Source organism: Leptodactylus fuscus, chromosome 3 (assembly GCF_031893055.1).
Source record: "Leptodactylus fuscus isolate aLepFus1 chromosome 3, aLepFus1.hap2, whole genome shotgun sequence".
Lineage (NCBI taxonomy): Eukaryota > Metazoa > Chordata > Amphibia > Anura > Leptodactylidae > Leptodactylus > Leptodactylus fuscus.
This window is the reverse complement of record NC_134267.1, coordinates 147,272,323-147,293,668: the sequence shown is the minus strand read 5'-3', so window position 1 is coordinate 147,293,668 and position 21,346 is coordinate 147,272,323. Positions and strand designations below refer to the sequence as shown.

Genomic DNA, 21,346 nt, shown 5'->3' with positions numbered 1-21,346 from the left:
CTGAAAAGTGGGGCGTGCAAAATTATTCGTCCCCTTTACTTTCCGTGCAGCAAACTCACTCCGTTCAGTTCAGTGAGGATCTCTGAATGATCCAATGTTGTCCTAAATGACTGATGATGATAAATAGAATCCACCTGTGTGTAATCAACTCTCCGTATAAATGCACCTGCTCTGTGGCTCAGGGTTCTGTTTAAAGTGCAGAGAGCATCATGAAGACCAAGGAACACACCAAACAGGTCCGAGATACTGTTGTGGAGAAGTTTAAAGCCAGATTTGGATACAAAAAGTTTTCCTAAGCTTTAAACATCTCAAGGAACACTGTGCAAGCAATCATATTGAAATGCAAGGAGTATCAGACCGCTGCAAATCTACCAAGACCCGGCCATCCCTCTAAACCTTCATCTCAAACAAGGAGAAGTCTGATCAGAGATGCAGCCAAGAGGCCCATGATCACTCTGGATGACCTGCAGAGATCTACAGTTGAGGTGGGAGAGTCTGTCCATAGGACAACAATCTGTCGTACACTGCACAAATCTGGCCTTTAAGGAAAAGTGGCAAGAAGAAAGCCATTTCTCAAAGATATCCATAAAATGTCTTGTTTAAAGTTTGCCACAAGCCACCTGGGAGACAAACCAAACATGTGGAAGAAGGTGCTTTGGTCAGATGAAACCAAAATCAAACTTTTTGGCCACAATGCAAAATTTTATGTTTTGCGAAAAAGCAACACAGCTCATCACCCTGAACACACTATCCCCACTGTCAAACATGGTGGTGGCAGCATCATGGTTTGGGCCTGCTTTTCTTCAGCAAGGACAGGAAAAATGGTTAAAATTGATGGGAAGATGGATGGAGCCAAATACAGGACCATTCTGGAAGAAAAAACATTGGAGTCTGCAAAAGACCTGAAACTGGGACGGAGATTTATCTTCCAACAAGACAATGATCTAAAACATAAAGCAAAATCTACAATGGAATGGTTCACAAATAAACGTATCCAGGTGTTAGAATGGCCAAGTCAAATTCCAGACCTGAATCCAATCGAGAATCTGTGGGAAGAGCTGAAAACTGCTGTTCACAAACGCTCTCCATCCAACCTCACTGAGCTCGAGCTGTTTTGCAAGGAAGAATGGGCAAGAATTTCAGTCGATGAGCAAAACTGATAGAGACATACCCCAAGCAACCTGCAGCTGTAATCGCAGCAAAAGATGGAGCTATAAAGTATTAACGCAAGGGGGCCAAATAATTTTGCAGTTTTTTCTGTTAAAAAGTTTAAAATAGCCAATATATTTAGTTTCACTTCACATTTGTGTCCCACTTGTTGATTCTTCCCCCAAAAATAAAATTTTATACCTTTATGTTTGAAGCCTGAAATGTGGCAGAAGGTTGAAAAGTTTAAGGGGGCAGAACACTTTCTCAAGGCACTGTATATATGTAGAGAGAGACTTCGATAGATAGATAGATAGATAGATAGATAGATAGATAGATAGAATCACAGATACTAACACATAAGATCAGTAATGTACATATATGTCACTGACCAGCACTCTGTGACAGTCACAGGCACAGAGTATAAAAATATGAAAGTGGGAAAAGAACAAAAAAGGTTTCCCCAAAAAAGGGCTGTTGGTGAGGGGTTGAAAAGAAATCCCCAGCAGCCAGGAAGGTGGGGGATTCTGCACAGAGGGAAGAGATGGATTGATGAAAGGAGGGTGGCAGAGGAGGATGAAGAGAGGAAGATGGACAGTGGCAGAGGAGGATAGAGGTAGGCAGGTACAAATCACAGCAGTAATACACTCTAAGTCACACAGGTCAGCACGGTGACTACTCTGCTCGCAATCTCAGTAGGAGTGATGTGAGCAGAGCAGTGACCGTTAGTTTGCTCTTGTCTGCGCTCTACTGCAATTGGACGGTTTGTACAGACCAACCAATTGCAGAGATCAGGGGGTGGAGCTACTACATGCCCCCCCGATACTCAGTAGTGATTCGTGCTATGTATATATAGCACCAATCATTGTCGATTTTCTGTGCCAGAAAGCTGTTATTGGCCAGTCAGTTTTGATAACCAATAGCAGTGATATGAGTTATAGGGGATGGGGGGATCAAACTTTCCCCCAACCTACTTGAGAAGGTTGTCTGCTCTCATGGACAGCAGCAATCTTCTGTAGATCCCCATGTCATCAGACGCAGAGACCCCTTAACACCAGGATGCACTATTACACTCACTTTCATTAAGTACCATTTGGCCAGGACGCAATAGTATGTTTGAGGTTGTTAAGGGGTTAATAGTGACATTGAAATTTCCAAAGTTTTTTGTACATCTTATTCTGGTTGTATGGAAATAAGCACTACCTTTGCAGACCTGTGTTTTTATTCCCCCAATGTTTTTCTTTGAGTTCTCAGCGCATTTTAGGCTAAGGCCCCACATTGCATAAATGTTTCCCTCCTGTTAAAATCCAGCATTTTTTTTCTGCTGTGTTTCCAAAGCAGCCCAAAACACTGCATTTAAGCAACGTTTGACCTTAGCCTAAATGTGGGCAGAAATTCTGATTATATATTGAGCACTAAAATTGGTATTACTTGAACAATGGATAACGATATTATATGAAAACTTTATACTTGTATTATTTTGAGCAATGTATGGTAGAATTATCTGAGCATTGCATAATGGCATTTGAATCTGCATGGTACAATAGGCTTATTATTTGGGCATTTCATGCTAGTGTTCTGCCATGTAGTGCTCTATCTATCTATCTATCTATTTATCTATCTATCTATCTATCTATCTATCTATCTATTTATCTACATACATATATACCAAGAATCAAAGAACGCATTCCTCCAAAGTCCTTGATCTAGGATGTGCATGGTTTGCTTGTATTTTAAGCCTTGATTATAGACTATCACTTAATTATTTACTTTTATGTATAGTACATTTATTTATTAATATGAACTTTCATGATTTACTGGTCTACATTTATTAAGGCTGGTGTTTTGTATGCCAGTCTTAATACAGGGTCCAACAGGGGAAAGGCATGGGAATGAGTTAGAATGAATATGGTGAGCTGAGGCTTCCCTAACCAGCTCCACCCATATTGGCAGAAATTGGTATATAAGGCACAGATTTGGGGATGTGTCGCATCTTTGGGGTAAGATAGGGCCTTCTGCCAAATATGCAACATATTATTGCACATCATAAATTCCCCCCATTGTCTGGATTCCCTAATTTAACAAAATCTTGAAATAAGATTCAAAATTTATAATACAACAGCTCATTTGTGGTTTACCCCTTCCCAACATCTGCAGTATTATTACAGCAGATACCAAGTCTTAAAAAATGGCGGTTGCTCTGGTGTAGAGCCATACAGAGCTGCCATACCTACTGGGCCTCCACTTAGGCCTCCATGCAGGACTTTTTCCTCTGTCGATTCTCAATGGACTCTGTAAGGGAGTTTCCAACATAGACTCGGTGCAGATTTTAATATACCCTGAGGTTGATCTAAAACAAACACATCACAAGCACATTTTGTGTCAATAAATCACTGAATAAATTACATCCCATAGCTAGTACCTGCCTGTTTCTATTTTGTGGGATAATGTGAGGCTGCCAACCCTAGAACCCTGCACCACAATCTCTGTTTGTATGCTGATCATCCATTTCTTCTATGATTTGGGCTAAAAATGTGTGTAAAAGATATTCTATATTTATGCTATGTAAATCTACTGATAATTTTTTAACAATAACAGTAACATTTTTTAACATCAGTTAGTTTATCAAGCAAATATAACTGGTACAATACAGGATAAACCAGAAATGCATAAGAAAGAATTAGGAGACAGTATTTAATTAATATTCAGTTGTACAAAAGTATTCAAGATCTCTTGTACGCACAAGAATAACATTATTTATTCTGTTATTTTCCACTAAAACTCAACCAGCCAACACAACTGCTGCTCAAGAAGTGAGTACAGATGAAAGTACATCAGCCATTAGTACAAGCGCTGCTCCAGAAGTCAGTACAGATGAAAGTATATCAACATCTGATATTAGTACAAGCGCTGCTCCAGAAATCAGTACTGATGAAAGTATATCAACATCTGATATTAGTACAAGCGCTGCTCCAGAAGTCAGTACTGATGAAAGTATATCAACATCTGCCATTAGTACAAGCGCTGCTCCAGAAGTCAGTACTGATGAAAGTATATCAACAATGGCCATTAGTACAAGTGCTGCTCCCGATGTGACTACAGATGAAAGTCTATCAACATCTGCCATTAGTACAAGCGCTGCTCCAGAAGTCAGTACTGATGAAAGTATATCAACATCTGCCATTAGTACAAGCGCTGCTCCAGAAGTCAGTACTGATGAAAGTATATCAACAATGGCCATTAGTACAAGTGCTGCTCCCGATGTGACTACAGATGAAAGTCTATCAACATCTGCCATTAGTACAAGCGCTGCTCCAGAAGTCAGTACTGATGAAAGTATATCAACATCTGATATTAGTACAAGCGCTGCTCCAGAAGTCAGTACTGATGAAAGTATATCAACATCTGCCATTAGTACAAGCGCTGCTCCAGAAGTCAGTACTGATGAAAGTATATCAACAATGGCCATTAGTACAAGTGCTGCTCCCGATGTGACTACAGATGAAAGTCTATCAACATCTGCCATTAGTACAAGCGCTGCTCCAGAAGTCAGTACTGATGAAAGTATATCAACATCTGCCATTAGTACAAGCGCTGCTCCAGAAGTCAGTACTGATGAAAGTATATCAACATCTGATATTAGTACAAGCGCTGCTCCAGAAGTCAGTACTGATGAAAGTATATCAACATCTGATATTAGTACAAGCGCTGCTCCAGAAGTCAGTACTGATGAAAGTATATCAACATCTGCCATTAGTACAAGCGCTGCTCCAGAAGTCAGTACTGATGAAAGTATATCAACAATGGCCATTAGTACAAGTGCTGCTCCCGATGTGACTACAGATGAAAGTCTATCAACATCTGCCATTAGTACAAGCGCTGCTCCAGAAGTCAGTACTGATGAAAGTATATCAACATCTGCCATTAGTACAAGCGCTGCTCCAGAAGTCAGTACTGATGAAAGTATATCAACAATGGCCATTAGTACAAGTGCTGCTCCCGATGTGACTACAGATGAAAGTCTATCAACATCTGCCATTAGTACAAGCGCTGCTCCAGAAGTGAGTACAGATGAAAGTATATCAACATCTGCCATTAGTACAAGCGCTGCTCCAGAAGTGAGTACAGATGAAAGTATATCAACAGCTGATATTATAACAAGTGCTGCTCCTGAAATAAGTACAGATGAAAGCATATCAACATCTGCCATTAGTACAAGCGCTGCTTCAGAAGTCAGTACAGATGAAAGTATATCAACATCTGCCATTAGTACAAGCGCTGCTCCAGAAGTCAGTACAGATGAAAGTATATCAACATTGGCCATTAGTACAAGTGCTTCTTCAGAAGTCAGTACTGATGAAAGTATATCAACAGCTGATATTATAACAAGTGCTGCTCCTGAAATAAGTACAGATGAAAGCATATCAACATCTACCATTAGTACAAGCGCTGCTCCAGAAGTGAGTACTGAAGAAAGTATATCAACATTGGCCATTAGTACAAGTGCTTCTTCAGAAGTCAGTACTGATGAAAGTATATCAACAGCTGATATTATAACAAGTGCTGCTCCTGAAATAAGTACAGATGAAAGCATATCAACATCTACCATTAGTACAAGCGCTGCTCCAGAAGTGAGTACAGAGGAAAGTATATCAACATTGGCCATTAGTACAATTGCTTCTTCAGAAGTCAGTACTGATGAAAGTATATCAACAGCTGATATTATAACAAGTGCAGCTCCTGAAATAAGTACAGCTGAACGTATATCAACATCAGCCATTAGTACAAGCGCTGCTCCAGAAGTGAGTACTGAAAAAAGTATATCAACATTGGCCATTAGTACAAGTGCTTCTTCAGAAGTCAGTACTGATGAAAGTATATCAACAGCTGATATTATAACAAGTGCAGCTCATGAAATAAGTACAGCTGAAAGTATATCAACATCAGCCATTAGTACAAGCGCTGCTCCAGAAGTGAGTACAGAGGAAAGTATATCAACATCAGCCATTAGTACAAGCGCTGCTCCAGAAGTGAGTACTGAAGAAAGTATATCAACATTGGCCATTAGTACAAGTGCTTCTTCAGAAGTCAGTACTGATGAAAGTATATCAACAGCTGATATTATAACAAGTGCAGCTCATGAAATAAGTACAACTGAAAGTATATCAACATCAGCCATTAGTACAAGCGCTGCTCCAGAAGTGAGTACAGAGGAAAGTATATCAACATCTGCTATTAGTACAAGTGCTGCTCTAGAAGTGAGTACACATGAAAGTATGTCAACACCCGCCTTTAGTACAAGTGCTGCTACAGAAGTAAGTACACATGAAAGTATATCAACACCTGCTATTAGTACAAGTGCTGCTCTAGATGTGAGTACAGAGGAAAGTATATCAACATCTGCTATTAGTACAAGTGCTGCTCTAGAAGTGAGTACAGATGAAAGTATATCAACATTGGCCATTAGTACAAGTGCTGCTACAGAAGTAAGTACAGATGAAAGTATATCAACATCTACCATTAGTACAAGCGCTGCTCCAGAAGTGAGTACAGATGGAAGCATATCAACTTCTGTCATTTCTACAAGTGCTGCTCCCGATGTGAGTACAGGTGAAAGTATGTCAACACCTTCCATTAGTACAAGCACTGCTCCAGATGTGAGTACACATGAAAGTATGTCAACACCCGCCTTTAGTACAAGTGCTGCTCCAGATGTGAGTACACATGAAAGTATATCAACACCTGCTATTAGTACAAGTGCTGCTCTAGATGTGAGTACAGAGGAAAGTATATCAACATCTGCTATTAGTACAAGTACTGCTCGTGATGTGAGTACACATGAAAGTATATCAACATCTACTATTAGTACAAGTGCTGCTATAATTGTGAGTACTGATGAAAGTATATCAACATTGGCCATTAGTACAAGTGCTGCTCCAGAAGTGAGTACACATGAAAGAATCTCAACAGCTGCCATTAGTACAAGTACTGTTCCAGATGTGAGTACAGGTGGAAGTATATTAACATCTACCATTGGTACAAGTTCTGCTCCAGATGTGAATACAGGTGGAAGTATATCAACATCTTCCATTAACATAACAACAAATGCTCCTAATATAGTCAGTAGTACGACAACTGAGTCTACTACACCACAGTTCATCAGTCCTACAACCACACCCATTTCAAGTACAACAAAAGCAAGCACCAGCATTACTACAACAACAACAACAACAACCATAGAATATCCAAATGCACAGAATACTAGCACGCTCAGTCCAACAACATTACTATCCCCATCTGAGAATATTTTAAATAGCACTGTAACATCGTATACGCCTATGACATTGTCTTTTGGAGCAATGATATCAACAGACACAAAATACACAAGTATTTCAACAACTTTTGGGCCCTTAAGATCTACGTCACCATTGGCTAACTCTACAACCACAATCGGAACTACAGCTTGTAAGTATTATATTTTAACTAAAATGCCTATAGCTTAGAAGTTTAAAGTATATATTTTCCTATTAGAATTATGGGTCAGGTTATAGCTAGACAAGTTATTATGTAAAAACAGAATGCTATTTGTAAATTACATATGGTAGTTAAACATAGCCAGCTAAAAATAATTTAACTAGGCCCTAAATCATGTGGTCGTCATGTCATGCTGGTAGTTGTAGTGTCATGAAAGCTAAGGAGCCTCAGGTTAGTGACTATTAATAAATACATAAGTATATTATGAATTGTAGTTATAATATACGTCATTTTGCTGATAGTCCTTTCTTTGAAAATAGTGAAATTACTTGATGCGCATTAAATTTACAAATGACAAAATATTAACACTAGGTTCACTCTAGCATTCGGGTCTGCATGGGATCCCAAACAACAGAGACCTTGTCCGCTTAGGGTAAGTTCACACAGAGTTTTTTGGATCAGAACTTGGGGCGAAGGTCACCTCAGGTTCCGCTCCAAAATCTGGGTCACTGCCACTGAAAGCCAGAGCACTGCAATGGCAACCAGTCGCACGCTCCGCTCCAGATTAGGCCCAATGAACGGGCCTAGTCCGGAGGAAGGAGTTTCTTCAGGACGAATCGCGAGGCGACTCGGCCTGAAGAGTGAGCATCTCACTTCTTTTTTCCGGGAGCCAGAAGAAACGGCTCCCGGAAAAAGCTCCTGGGAGGCTCCCATTGATTTCAATAGGAGCCGTCTTTTTGGTCAGGGTTTTGAGGTGATTATGGCCTAAAAACCCTGACCAAAAAACTCAGTGTGAACTTACCTTCAAAAAATGGTTACCCACGGACTCCATAGCTAATAATGGGGTCAGCTGGGTTTCCAAACAGGTTCCTCCTTGCAGGATTTTTCTGTCCACTGATGTTAAGCGTAATTTGTGGCAGAGTCTCCTGTTCAATCTACAATGCAGATATGAATCTAGCCGTTTGCACCTTCTATTTGGCGCAAGTTGGTTTAGACAAATTAATATTTTTTTCCCAAGAATAACTGATGCTTGTGCTAGATACTTTAAAGACAAAGTGGATGGTTTCGTTGAGTCTTAAAATGCGCCAAATTTGTTACCAACATATGCCCCTTTTCTGGCACAAATAAATGGTCTAAAGTAAGTCAACTTAGTGTATAAAAACTAAACTTGAAAAAAGTGTGTCTAACCTCATGCAAGATGCGCCAAATCTATCACACAGTGTGCAGCACTGCAATGAATTTGGCACATCATGTGACTAACAGCAGTGTCTTATTATAGATATATATTAGCCTTTAGATTTACTCTCTCTTTCACTGTAAATGTGTATTATCAATGTGTGTTACCAACTCACATGAAATTTTATATTGTCAACTAAAACACCTGCTTGTCTCATTAATCTTTGCTTCTAATAGCACCAGTCACTTGCAGTCTTCCTTGTGATCATGGTCAGTGTTATTTTAAGCCTGGAACTACAACACCTGTGTGTCGGTGCAACAGCGGCTTTACTCCTGATCCTGCACAATCGGATAGAATGTGTATTGGTAAGTTTATAAACTTATTTTTGCTCTTTAGTTGTAGTAATTACTAAGTGAATTTTATCAGCTGCTGTGCACCAAAGCAACTCAATGTGTCTCTATTTATCTACTACAGTGGCTTGTAAAAGTATTTATACCACTTGAACACTTTCACAGTTTGCCACCTTATAACCATAAGTATAAATGCATTTTATTGAGATTTTAAGTGATATACTAATACAAATTAGCAGATAATTGTGAAGTGGAATGAAAATGATTCATGGTTTTCAAAATTTTAAATAAAAATCTGAAAAGTATGAAATGCAAAAGTATTCAGCCCTCCTGTACTCTGATACCCCCAAATAAAATCCAGTGCAATCTATTGCCTTCCCAAGTCACTTGATTAGTTAATAGAGTCCAACTGTGTATAATTTAGTCTCAGTATAAATTCAACTGTTCTGTGAACGCCTCAGTGGTTTGTTAGAGAATAGTAGTGAACAAACAGCATCACAAAGACTAAGGAATAGACTATACAGGTCAGAAATAGAGTTGTGAAGAAATTTAAAGCAGGGTTAGGCTATAAAAACATACCACGGGCCCATGGTGACTCTGGAGGAGCTGCAGATACAGGAAGCTGAGTCATCATCATCATCATCATCATCATCATCAGCCTCCCATAGGAAACAACAGGGAGAGGAGTGCACGATGTATCGTGCAACAGTCTAATTAGCATATGGATAAAAACATACAGTGTCCATATTAGGACATCCTCAGATATCAGAGTCAAACATCAGATTAATGCTAGTTTACAGCTCTGATACCTGACTTCTGATTTGTCTGACACCTGACTCTGACTAGTGACATGTAATACCTGACTCTGATACCTGACTCTGACACCTGACACCTGACCCTGACACCTGACTTTGACACCTGACCCTGATACCTGACCCTGATACCTGACCCTGATACCTGACTCTGATACCTGACTCTGATACCTGACAACTGACACCTGACTCTGACACCTGACTCTGACAACTGACACCTGACTTTGATACCTGATTCTGACACCTGACTCTGACAACTGACACCTGACTCTGATACCTGACTCTGATACCTGACACCTGACTCTGACACCTGACTTCTGACTCCGTCAGGTGTCAGACTCAGGCATCACATACAAGCCAGCACATACACTATGCCTCCCAATGATTGGCCAGGATTACAGAGCCCCCTGCTGACACTCAGGAGTAGAAGATACAGTGTATATAGCAGCTGCAGGCTGAGAATCTCAAATGAGACCTGATACCTGACTTGTGACTCCTTCATAGATCAGACTCAGACATCACATACAAGCCAGCACATACACTATGCCTGCTAATGATTGGCCAGGATTACAGAGCCCCCTGCAGGAGTAGAAGATACAGTGTATATAGGAGCTTCAGGCTGAGAAACTCAGATGAGACCTGATACCTGACTTGTGACTCTTTCAGAGGTCAGACTCAGACATCACATACAAGCCAGCACATACAATGGTGGAAACTTATCAAGTGAAATGCTCCAGAATTCTAGTATCATTTTCACCAAATACACCCTGTAACATGTTGGGCACCACATTTATCAAGTGTTTTAAATACTTTTAAAACTTGTGAAAAAAAGGGGCGTAGACTCACAGTAAAGTTACCTCCCTCAGAAGCTCTGATTGGTGGAGATGCTGTCAATGACAATTACTGCAAGAGTCTCATCCAATCAGCTCTACTCCTCCTCTACTTTGTGCAGGACTTTTCTCTCTGATGATTTTTTGGTAAAATCTGCAGCAGGGTCTCCTATGGAAGATTAGTTGAGGTTCTTTGGAGCTTATTGGTGAATTTTTGTAGCACAATGTTGTAGGTCCCGCCCCTTTACTGTGAGTCTACGCCCCTTTTTTCACAAGTTTTAAAAGTATTTAAAACACTTGCTAAATGTGGTGCCCAACATGTTACAGGGTGTATTTGGTGAAAATGATACTAGAATTCTGGAGCATTTCACTTGATAAGTCTGATCTCTGAAAGAGTCACAAGTCAGGTACCAGGTCTCATCTGAGATTCTCAGCCTGCAGCTGCTATATACACTGTATCTTCTACTCCTGAGTGTCAGCAGGGGGCTCTGTAATCCTGGCCAATCATTGGGAGGCATAGTGTATGTGCTGGCTTGTATGTGATGCCTGAGTCTGACACCTGACTTCTGACTCCGTCAGAGATCAGAGTCAGGTATCAGAGTCAGGTGTCAGAGTCAGGTATCAGAGTCAGGTGTCAGGTATCAGAGTCAGGTGTCAGTTGTCAGAGTCAGGTGTCAGAGTCAGGTATCAGAGTCAGGTGTCAGAGTCAGGTGTCAGAGTCAGGTATCAGAGTCAGGTGTCAGAGTCAGGTGTCAGAGTCAGGTGTCAAAATCAGGTATCAGAGTCAGGTGTCAGGGTCAGATGTCAGAGTCAGGTATCAGGGTCAGGTGTCAGTTGTCAGAGTCAGGTGTCAGAGTCAGGTATCAGAGTCAGGTGTCAGAGTCAGGTGTCAGAGTCAGGTGTCAAAGTCAGGTATCAGAGTCAGGTGTCAGGGTCAGGTATCAGGGTCAGGTGTCAGAGTCAGGTATCAGGGTCAGGTATTAGCTGTCACTAGTCAGAGTCAGGTGTCAGAGTCAGGTGTCAGACAAATCAGATGTCAGAAGTCAGGTATCAGAGCTGTAAACTAGCATTAATCTGATGTTTGACTCTGATATCTGAGGATGTCCTAATATGGACACTGTAAAAATGGACTTATTCAGAAACCACTGAGGCAATCTACATAATAAAGGTAAGTGTGGAATAGACTTTCTAAAGGCTATGCAAAGATGTGATTAGTTAAAAATGACTTTTCCTAGTGATAGAGCCCCTTTAAAATTTCAATAAATAAAATTAACTTAAAATAAACTTATACATTTGTGGTTGTGAGTTGACAAAATGTGAAAAAGTTCAAGGGGTATGAATACTTTTGCAAGCCACTGTGAAATGTATTGCAGATATAGTACATAAATACAGTACACAATATATAGAGAAATATCTGTGTGTGTGTGTGCGTGTGTGTGTGTGTGTGTGTGTATATCTTCACCTTATTTTTTGTGTCTTACAGATATTGATGAATGTGATCTGAATATCTGTGAGCAATTTTGCTCCAACACTATTGGAGGATATTCATGCTCATGTAAAGATGGGTACTCTTCAAATCCAAAGAACTCTGCAACCTGCATCAGTAAGATATAATAACTTTAAATAATTAATTGTAGAACTATTATTAATATATATATATATATATATATATATATATATATATATATATATATATATATATATATATATATATATGGTTAAAGCTTAAATGGACATTCTCAAGACAGGTCATCAGTATCAGATCAGTAGGGACTTAACATCTGACACCCCTGCTGACCAGCTGTTAGTAGAGGGTAGAAGAGGGTGATATTATTCAGGAGTAATTTAATGGTTCAGCTAGAATGATTCCCTGTCTTAACAAATATATGGCTATTTTAGCCTCCCTAACCTCAGACACCGTAAGTAGGTGACATATAAGAGCAAGTTTAACTATATTGCACTTAACAAAAATAACTTTAATTACATCTTGCACCATTTTTGCAAGTGTCCACTGCATGTTGCCAAGCTAATGAAATGTCATGGCTTTCAATAGTCCCTCTCCAAATGCAACATTATTCTCAACTATGTTACTGCTAGAAAAAGAGGTTTATATAGGGGCAACATGGTGGCTCAATGGTTAGCACTGCAGCCTTGCAGCGCTGGAGTCCTGTGCTCGAATCCCGCCAGGAACAACATTTGCAAGGAGTTTGTATGTTCTCCCTGTGTCTGTGTGGAATTCCTCCCACTCTGCAAAGACATACAGATAGGAAAAAAAAAAAAAAAGTACATTGTGATCCCTATATGGGGCTCACAATCTACATTAAGAAAGAAAAAGAGCTATGTTTATGTTATCTACAAAGTGCTAGTGGTTTGGGAGGCTAAAATGTAGTGGCAAATATATATATATATATATATATATATATATTTTAGTAACCCAAGGTTCACCCGAGCTATAATCAATATGGGACTGTATGTCGCTGGAAGGCAGGGACTCCTAGCTTTATACGGTAGATTACTATACTGCTAGAAGTCCTACTCCTGGCATGATGTTCAGATCAGTAAATCCGATGCTCGCACAGATCAAGTTTTAAGTGAAACTTGGTTGAGTGAATCTAGCCTTAGGCTAAGGCCCCACATTGCAGAAAATTCTAGCTCATTCCATGCACACATTACGAAAATAAAAATCCCCTAAAAACCTGCAAAGTATCTGCATTTTTGAAAAACAGAGCATGTCAATTTTACCTGTAGAAATGTTAGCATTTTCCCTATAGATTTAGGTTGAGGGCCCACAATGCGGAAACACAGCTTTTTTTGCTGCACATTTTACAGCAGTTTTTTGAGCCAAAGCCAGGAGTGGATTGAGCAGAAGGGAGAAGTATAAGAAGATTCCTATATATTTCCCATTCCTTATGTAGCCATTCTTGGCTTTGGCTCAAAAAACTGCAGCAAAAAAGCTGTGTTTCCGCAATGTAGGGCCTTAGCCTTAGGCTAACCCATGGGACGTCCCACAGCAATAAAGCGCTGCCAGAAAAACTGTGGCGGCAGTGTATCGCGGTTCTTCCTGCAGAGCTTTAGACAGAAAGTTTGTGGAGTTTCCCTCCACGGAGTTTCTGTTACAATTATACCTATGGGGAAACCGCCAGTGTTTCTGTATGTATAATTGGCATGATGCGATTTCCAAAACCGCGCTAGTTTTGGAAATTGCAGCGTGTCCACACTGTGGTTTTTACCACATCCATGGGGATGGGAATCGCTAGATTACTGTAAAATACTGCATTTTTTCCCATGGTGTTTCCGTTGCGGGCAAATTGCGGCATTTCCCTCCCGTGGGGCCCCGACATTAAATAGGAAAGAAAAACTGGAGAAAAAAACTAAACAAAATCACAATGAAAAACATTATAGAAAAAAAATGCAGTGCATTTTTTAGCTGCTTTTGACTATGTGGAACCTTAGCCTTAATATCATGTCAAATAATGATATTTGTTTTTTATTGTTTATTAGGAAATGATTATTGCAGAAATTCCCCATGTAATAATGGTCAGTGCCAGAATGGATTGTATGGATTTACCTGCGTCTGCTCCAGTGGATGGCAGGGAACAACTTGTAATACAGGTAAGAATCACTGTGCAATGTAGGTAACCGTCATTTAACTGGTCTGTAAATGCATAGACTTTGGATCTTGGATTAATATATGGTTTTATAATATACTATCATGAATTTCAATTTTTATTTTCTCCTATAGATATTAATGAATGTACTACAAACAACCCCTGTAGTTCTCAAGGCACCTGTACTAACACCATTGGCTCTTATAATTGTCTATGTAGGCCAGGATGGACAGGGAAAATTTGCACTGAAGGTAAGACTACAATTTAGTTGATAGGTAAAATTTTTCACAATCACAGCATAAATCAGCTGCAAAATGAATTTTACTAAATCTCATCTACATGATGCAAAAAATGCAGCTCCTGGGCCTCAATGCAAAATCTGTAATATGGTCCCTATCTACATTATATAATTTAGAATATTATATTATTATATTAGATTTTATGTGGCAAAAGGATTTCTGGGGACCTTTAGGGTCCAGGGTTCGGTAGCAACTGCAACCACTGTACTCCTTTGGAAATGACAATGGCAATAATCTGTTCTTATTTTTTCTTCAGATGTGGATGAGTGTTCGCAAAATCCATGTCCCGAAGGTGTATGCCATAACAACCGTGGAAGTTATGTATGCAAGTGTAACCCTGGCTATACTGGTGTAAACTGTACTGAAGGTAAGATATGTTCTCACATCATATATAATGTAATTGTAATCTTTATACACATACTGTACAGTAGGCACTGTAAGAAGAAGACATACTGATATGGAACTGAGATTGTGGGCCCTTATTAGGAGAGTGAATGATGACAAAATATGTAAAGCACTGTGGAATATGTTGGTGCTATATAAGCGAGCAAAATACATAAGGATGCAAAATAAGTATATTTGTAATCCTTTTTATATATAAGTATTTTCAATATCACTTCTGTCATTTGTGTATTTATATTATCTTTATTGTTGCAAAAATATTTAAAACCATAAAAATTTTGTAAACATGCTTTCTCCAACAGATATCGATGAATGTCTGAGCAATCCCTGTAGGAATGGAGCCACCTGCAATAACCTAGTCAATAGTTTCTCCTGCACCTGCGCTCCTGGATTCACCGGCAGATTCTGTGAAACAAGTGAATATCTGCAATATTGAAGACAATTCATTATATATTAATTTACTTTACAACTGATAATATCTGTATTTTCTCTTGCAGATATTAATGACTGTACAAGTACATCGTGTAGTAATGGTGGCATCTGTATTGACTTAATAAATGGTTTCTCCTGCTTATGTCCTTCTAACTGGCAAGGGCCAACTTGCAGCATAGGTGATGTATTATTATTATGATAAGTTATGGACTTGGTTAAAGCCAGGACCTCACATATTTGTGTCTGGTCACCTTGAGGCTAAAGCCCCATATTGTAAAAACACAGCATTATACAGTACCTGTAATGTAGATGGGATTCTGGCTCATCCCAGCCACTCATTGCAGAAAAAATCCACAGTGGAAAAGCTGTGATTTCTAAAAGAATCACATTTTTGTAAATTGCAGCATGTCAATTATACGTACGGAAACACCAATGTTTTCCAAGTAGGTATACTAGAGGCAGAAAGTCCACAGAGGAAAACAGAATTCACTTGAAAAACGCTGCAGAAAAAAAAAACAGAATGTGTTTCTGCCATGGCATTTTCTGCGTTTTTGGCTGTGGCTCACTATGTGGGGCTTTAGCCTTCATGAGAATCTACATTAAAACTGATATATGATTGTTCCTGCTTTGCAGATGTGGATGAGTGTGTAACTGGACGTCAGACGTGCAGCCCTAATGCCAATTGTACAAACACCCCAGGATCATTTAAATGCACTTGCAACACTGGATTTATAGGTGATGGATTTACATGCAAAGGTATATAACTGAATTGAATATTTTCCACTCATTTAGCATGCATGTTTATTGTAAGATTTTATCTTATTGAGTAGTGACATACATTGACAGTATACTTATATTTTCTTTATTTCAGAGAACAGATTGTTTGAATACCAATATGACATAAAAGCTACACTGCGCACTCAAGACTTTGCTTCTCCTCTCATCAACATCCCAACAGGCTTTCCTTTTGGTGCATCATTTTACAGTTCATTATATGTAAGTTATAGATTTAGGCTAGAGCTGCATAACATTGTACGCGATTTCTGATGCACGACCGAATATCGATAGGTCGCCTTGCTACTCTTTCACTCATTAAGGATGGGTACACACAGGGTTTTTTGGGCCTGATTTTGACACGGAATCCGTGTCAGAATCCGTCTAAAAAAACTGCCTCCCATTGAAATCAATGGGAGTCGGGGATGCCCTTTCTTTAGGTGGATTCTGCTGCTGATTGAGTCGCGGATGTCCGCCTCACGACACTCTCTCCCGATTAGGCCCATTCATTTGGGCTTAATCCGGAGCGGAAGGCAATTGCCAGCTTCACTACTGCACCCGAGCAGGGGGCTGTCTGCTCTCTGGACACCTGCCTCCCAGCTCTGTCATGAGTGCAGCCAGAAGAAACCTTCACCTCCTACCTGCTGTTTTTAAGCCTGATCTCTTGCACTACCGGCAGAAGGGATTGTTAATGATCACACGTGAGGGCTCTGTATAATAATTGTCCCCATCCACAGTAAAATGCTCCTTAGTGCCCCCATCACCAGTATATAAAGCTTCCTAGTTCCCCCACAGTTTAATGCTCTTTAGTGTCACCATCCACAGTATAATGCCACATTAATGCCCCCTGCACAGTATAAACTTGTCTAAACCTGGGGTGCGTCTTATAGTCAGACGCATCTTTTTGTCTGAAAAATACCATAAATACTAGATGTGTTCAGTCGCTGTTCAGTTCAGACCTTTACTTGATGATGGAACCTGAAATACTTTAAAGTAGTTGAGTATCCCTGCTCTACTGACCTCAGCAGCTGATCATAGTTTGTGGACCATCATGACACATGATGACAACTTATGGTTTCAGAGTAGAAATTAAAAAAAAAAAAAAAAGAAGAAAAAAGCCTGATGACAAGTGATGCATTTTCATATCAGTTTTGGCATCAGTTTAAATGATTTAAGAGACAAAAAAGACAAAAAATGTGATACTAATACAACTGATATATGTGAACGTACCCTAAGAATACAAGATCTTTCATCTAACTTGGGGGCAAATATGTCAATTACTGCCAACTTCAGTCTAGATGATGACAGTTTGTCATTAACTAGCTAAAACGACAGTTCATTATTATAGTTCACCCAACAAACGTTTTTAGAAACTTTTTTCAACATTAGTGTGACATGTATGGGCACCTTTTTCTTAATTTACTTTATGTACTTGTAATGTAAGTGTATTGAAATGTGTGGGCCTCTTCCCTTGAGTTAAGATAATTTTCATGTCTCCAATAGCAAGGAGAACTGACACCTGCTCACTATTTAATAACTATATGAACTTATTGTACCTTCTTTTTCTTTTTAACAGTTCACAGACAATGGTGTTATAATTTTTCGAAGAAATTCTTATGATCCATTTTACACAATGAAATACCCTTACAATAATTTCTATGACAAAGATTATTTTACTCCTCCCATGATTGCCGTTTTCTGGGCAGATGCAGATTTATCTTCAGTGGGAGAGCTCTACTACCAGGTGAGATATTTCTGTAAGACTCATAAGTATACCAAAGCTGAATAGTTATAATGCTGTCTACACTGTAGAATATTGGAGAAAATATAGTATATGCCCAGTTTCTATTATGCATTTCATTTGAATAATTTTGCAAATTATGCTAACTGGTGAATTTTATATTGTCTATAAAATCTAATTTGTGAAAGATTAGATATAAAACCATGTGTCCTCAGTGTTATAAATAATTTATTGTTAAAGAAAAAGTTTTCCCTAAAAAAAAATGTAGATAGGAGCAAAGACTAGGAAAGTGAAAATGTTGAGATCTGGTCACTTTTTCAAAATCTGTACTGTTCTTCTCATGGTTTCTGCAGACATACGACTTCCAAGCTTCACCCACTAAAAATACAGATTTCAAGAAACAGCTTGAATCTCAGATACAGACATATTTTCCATCTCTTCCTGTGACTTTTAAAGCCCTCTGGGCAATAAAAATAACTTGGGATCAGGTTTTGCCATATCCTTGGTACTTCTTCAACTCCTTTGAGGTAAGATAACTGGGAACTTCACCATGTGTGTGCTTGTTTCTTTAAATGTTTCCTTATTTCTTTGTAAATCTTTTCAAGTCAAATTGCAAGAGGACATAGTCAACAGTAACCACATTTTTATAGGTTGGACTTGGGGATCAGCACAGAGGGTACAAACACATCTGAGTTGGACCCCATCATGGGTATACCAATATTATCACTATAAATACAATGGTACATATCTGTTCTACACACAGCTCTGCAGACAGTTTACTGAATACAGGACAGGAAACATATAGTTACTTACACATGATGTATGTGACTATAATCACTCACATTTCCTGTCTCTTCCATTTGGACCACCATGACCACTTCTTCCAACAGTGACTTGTCTCTGTGAACTTAGCAGCACAGACATCTTTGTCTCCTTCCTTTCCAGGCATCTGTCCCACATGTTCCTCTTCTACACAATGTGCCCATCCTACTGTTACCTCCAAATTATAAAATATATAATATAAAAATCCTCTGGATATGAATGATACTTAATTGATAATGCCAGTGTACCACCTTAAATTAATACTTGCCCAATTCTCCAGTGGTAAATACCCTCTAATGCTCCATATATTATGATCCCATTGTATAAATACTGTTCCCTATCAAGGCAGCAGAGGAGGTATAAAATCTAAAAATGCTTTTATACTAACCTGCATCCTCCCTGCAGTTCCTGCACTGGGTTGGTCATCTGCTCTGCTGCTCATTATACATAATAGGTGCAGCACTGACATCATCACTACAGTGCCATGTTGAGTTATACCTTTGGCATTATCCTTCTAAACCAAGAGGAAGTGCAGTCGTTCAGCCACTAGTGGTTTCCTCCACAGGGTTTTTTCCTTTTCCAGGTCCAGGAAAAGATCAAACCCCCACCCCCACCAACGCTGCTAACACTGGGATCCTCCGCAATATGATCACAGGGTCTGAGGGGTTGCCATGGCAGTCTGAAGGCCGAGCAATGGCCTCCTGACTGCTGTTCCCTGTCACACATTGGAACTTATATGCAATGTACTGCAATATTATGTATTGCAATATATTGCACAGGGGATCTGAGATCTGGAAAAAAGTAAAAAAAAAAAAAATAAAAAAAAAAAGGCTAAAGTTAACAATAAAGAATAAAATATATAAAAAAAACAAAAAGTAAAAAATAAAAACAGCTTTACAAAAAAAACATAACGTTAACATAAAATTTTTTTACAAAAATGTAATGTATCCCCATGCATGTACGAGTCACCACTATCCAAAAATAGAGTTATTTATCCCATACGCTGAATGCTGTAGTAAAACAGTAAAAACAGTAAAAAAGTTATATACATCAGAGTACAGTGTTCCCAGGAAAATCAAAAAGTGACGTTAAAACATGATAAAAGCAATATAAATATGGTATCTTCGGAATTGTAATGACTGGACAAAGTTACTATGTCATTTTTAATACAGAGTGAATGCCATAAAAACAAAATGCAAAAAATTATGATACAATTGTGGGTTATTTAAAAATTATTTTCATAACTCATCATAAAATAAGCCCTCACTTACTATGTCCTCAGAAAAGTAAAAAAGTTATGGATTTTGGAAGGCATTAAGACATTAAGGTACCAACAACCCTGTGTCCTTATAGAGTTAATAGAAGCCTTTAAATGTATTGGTGGTGGTGGTAGCCAGCCTAAAGAATGTGGTAATTGTAATGTCATTCAGGGGCAGCTTGGCTGTTAAGCACAGGAGTGAGAATCTTAAGGAGAGTCATTGGTGCTCTTAGGGTTCACACAGGGTTTTTTGCACCAGATTTTGATGGGGAGGCCGCCTCAGAATCCGGTCCAAAAAACGGCTAGCTGAGACTGAATGCCTTGATTGCTGTCTTACTAGTTGCTGTACGTTAGGCAGTTGGGGGATCTTAAAGTATCCATGAGTCCCAATACATACTCCCCTAGATTCTTACCTGACTGCTACTGTGATTGTTGGAGTCATGTGGTTTTAAATAAATCTGTGGGCCATTTAATTCCTAAGAAATTGTCTATTTATTTGGATCATAGTTTGGGTCTCTATGTTAGTGAGTGGGGGTCTATCCCATATAAATATGTAATTAAAAATACCTTATTATACACATAAGAGGTAACATTAAGGGTGAGTTCACACGGAGTAAAGTGCAGCGTGATGTGCAAAATCACGGCCGCAAAATAGCGCCGCATATACGATCCAGGTTCCCATTGAAATCAATGGGAGCGTATACAGCCCGCAAAATCTCACGCGGCGTATACGTGCCACATCACGCAGCACTTTACTCCGTGTGAACTCACCCTAATACTGGCACAAAGTACAAGTATTATGTGGTACACCAAGCCTGGGTTTTATGTTCAATAACTGTTCAAGGGAAGACATCTCCTGACAACTAATCATACTTGGCCAAAACTTAGATTAATTAGTTAAAGGGGCTCTATCACTGGGAAAAGTCATTTTTATCTAAACACATGCTTGCATAGGCTTTAGAAAGTCTATTCCACACTTACCTTTTGTATGTAAATTGCCTCAGTGGTTTCTGAATAAGTCCGTTTTTATTCATATGCTAATGAGCCTCCAGCCAGCTCAGGAAGTTCCCAGCAGCCTCCTCTCTCCTATTATCTTCTGTGTGTGTGTGAAGCAAACAGGAAGCTGAGTCATCATCATCATCAGCAGCAGCAGCAGTCTCCCATAGAAAACAACAGAGAGAGGTGTGCACGATCTATTGTGCACCAGTCTAATTAGCATAT

At 39.2% G+C, this 21,346-nt stretch overlaps 1 protein-coding gene and 1 long non-coding RNA gene across 2 annotated transcripts in view; one reads left to right on the top strand and one right to left on the bottom strand.

Annotated features, from left to right (window-relative positions):
• The first annotated feature begins 3,128 nt into the window (after positions 1–3,128).
• Positions 3,129–21,346, top strand: part of LOC142196904 (uncharacterized) — a 143,891-nt gene continuing 125,673 nt past the window's right edge. The window contains 14 exon segments of the mRNA XM_075266885.1: positions 3,129–3,146; positions 3,764–3,836; positions 3,937–7,611; positions 9,034–9,162; positions 12,273–12,392; positions 14,291–14,401; positions 14,532–14,648; positions 14,953–15,063; positions 15,401–15,514; positions 15,596–15,709; positions 16,164–16,286; positions 16,402–16,526; positions 17,881–18,048; positions 18,399–18,572. Of these exon segments, the coding sequence (XP_075122986.1) occupies positions 3,129–3,146; positions 3,764–3,836; positions 3,937–7,611; positions 9,034–9,162; positions 12,273–12,392; positions 14,291–14,401; positions 14,532–14,648; positions 14,953–15,063; positions 15,401–15,514; positions 15,596–15,709; positions 16,164–16,286; positions 16,402–16,526; positions 17,881–18,048; positions 18,399–18,572 (5,172 nt within the window).
• Positions 10,041–10,272, bottom strand: LOC142196713 (uncharacterized). The gene is made up of 3 exons (XR_012715280.1): positions 10,257–10,272; positions 10,172–10,196; positions 10,041–10,065 (listed from the first exon to the last, which is right to left on the bottom strand). It is a non-coding gene; the product is annotated as an uncharacterized LOC142196713 (long non-coding RNA).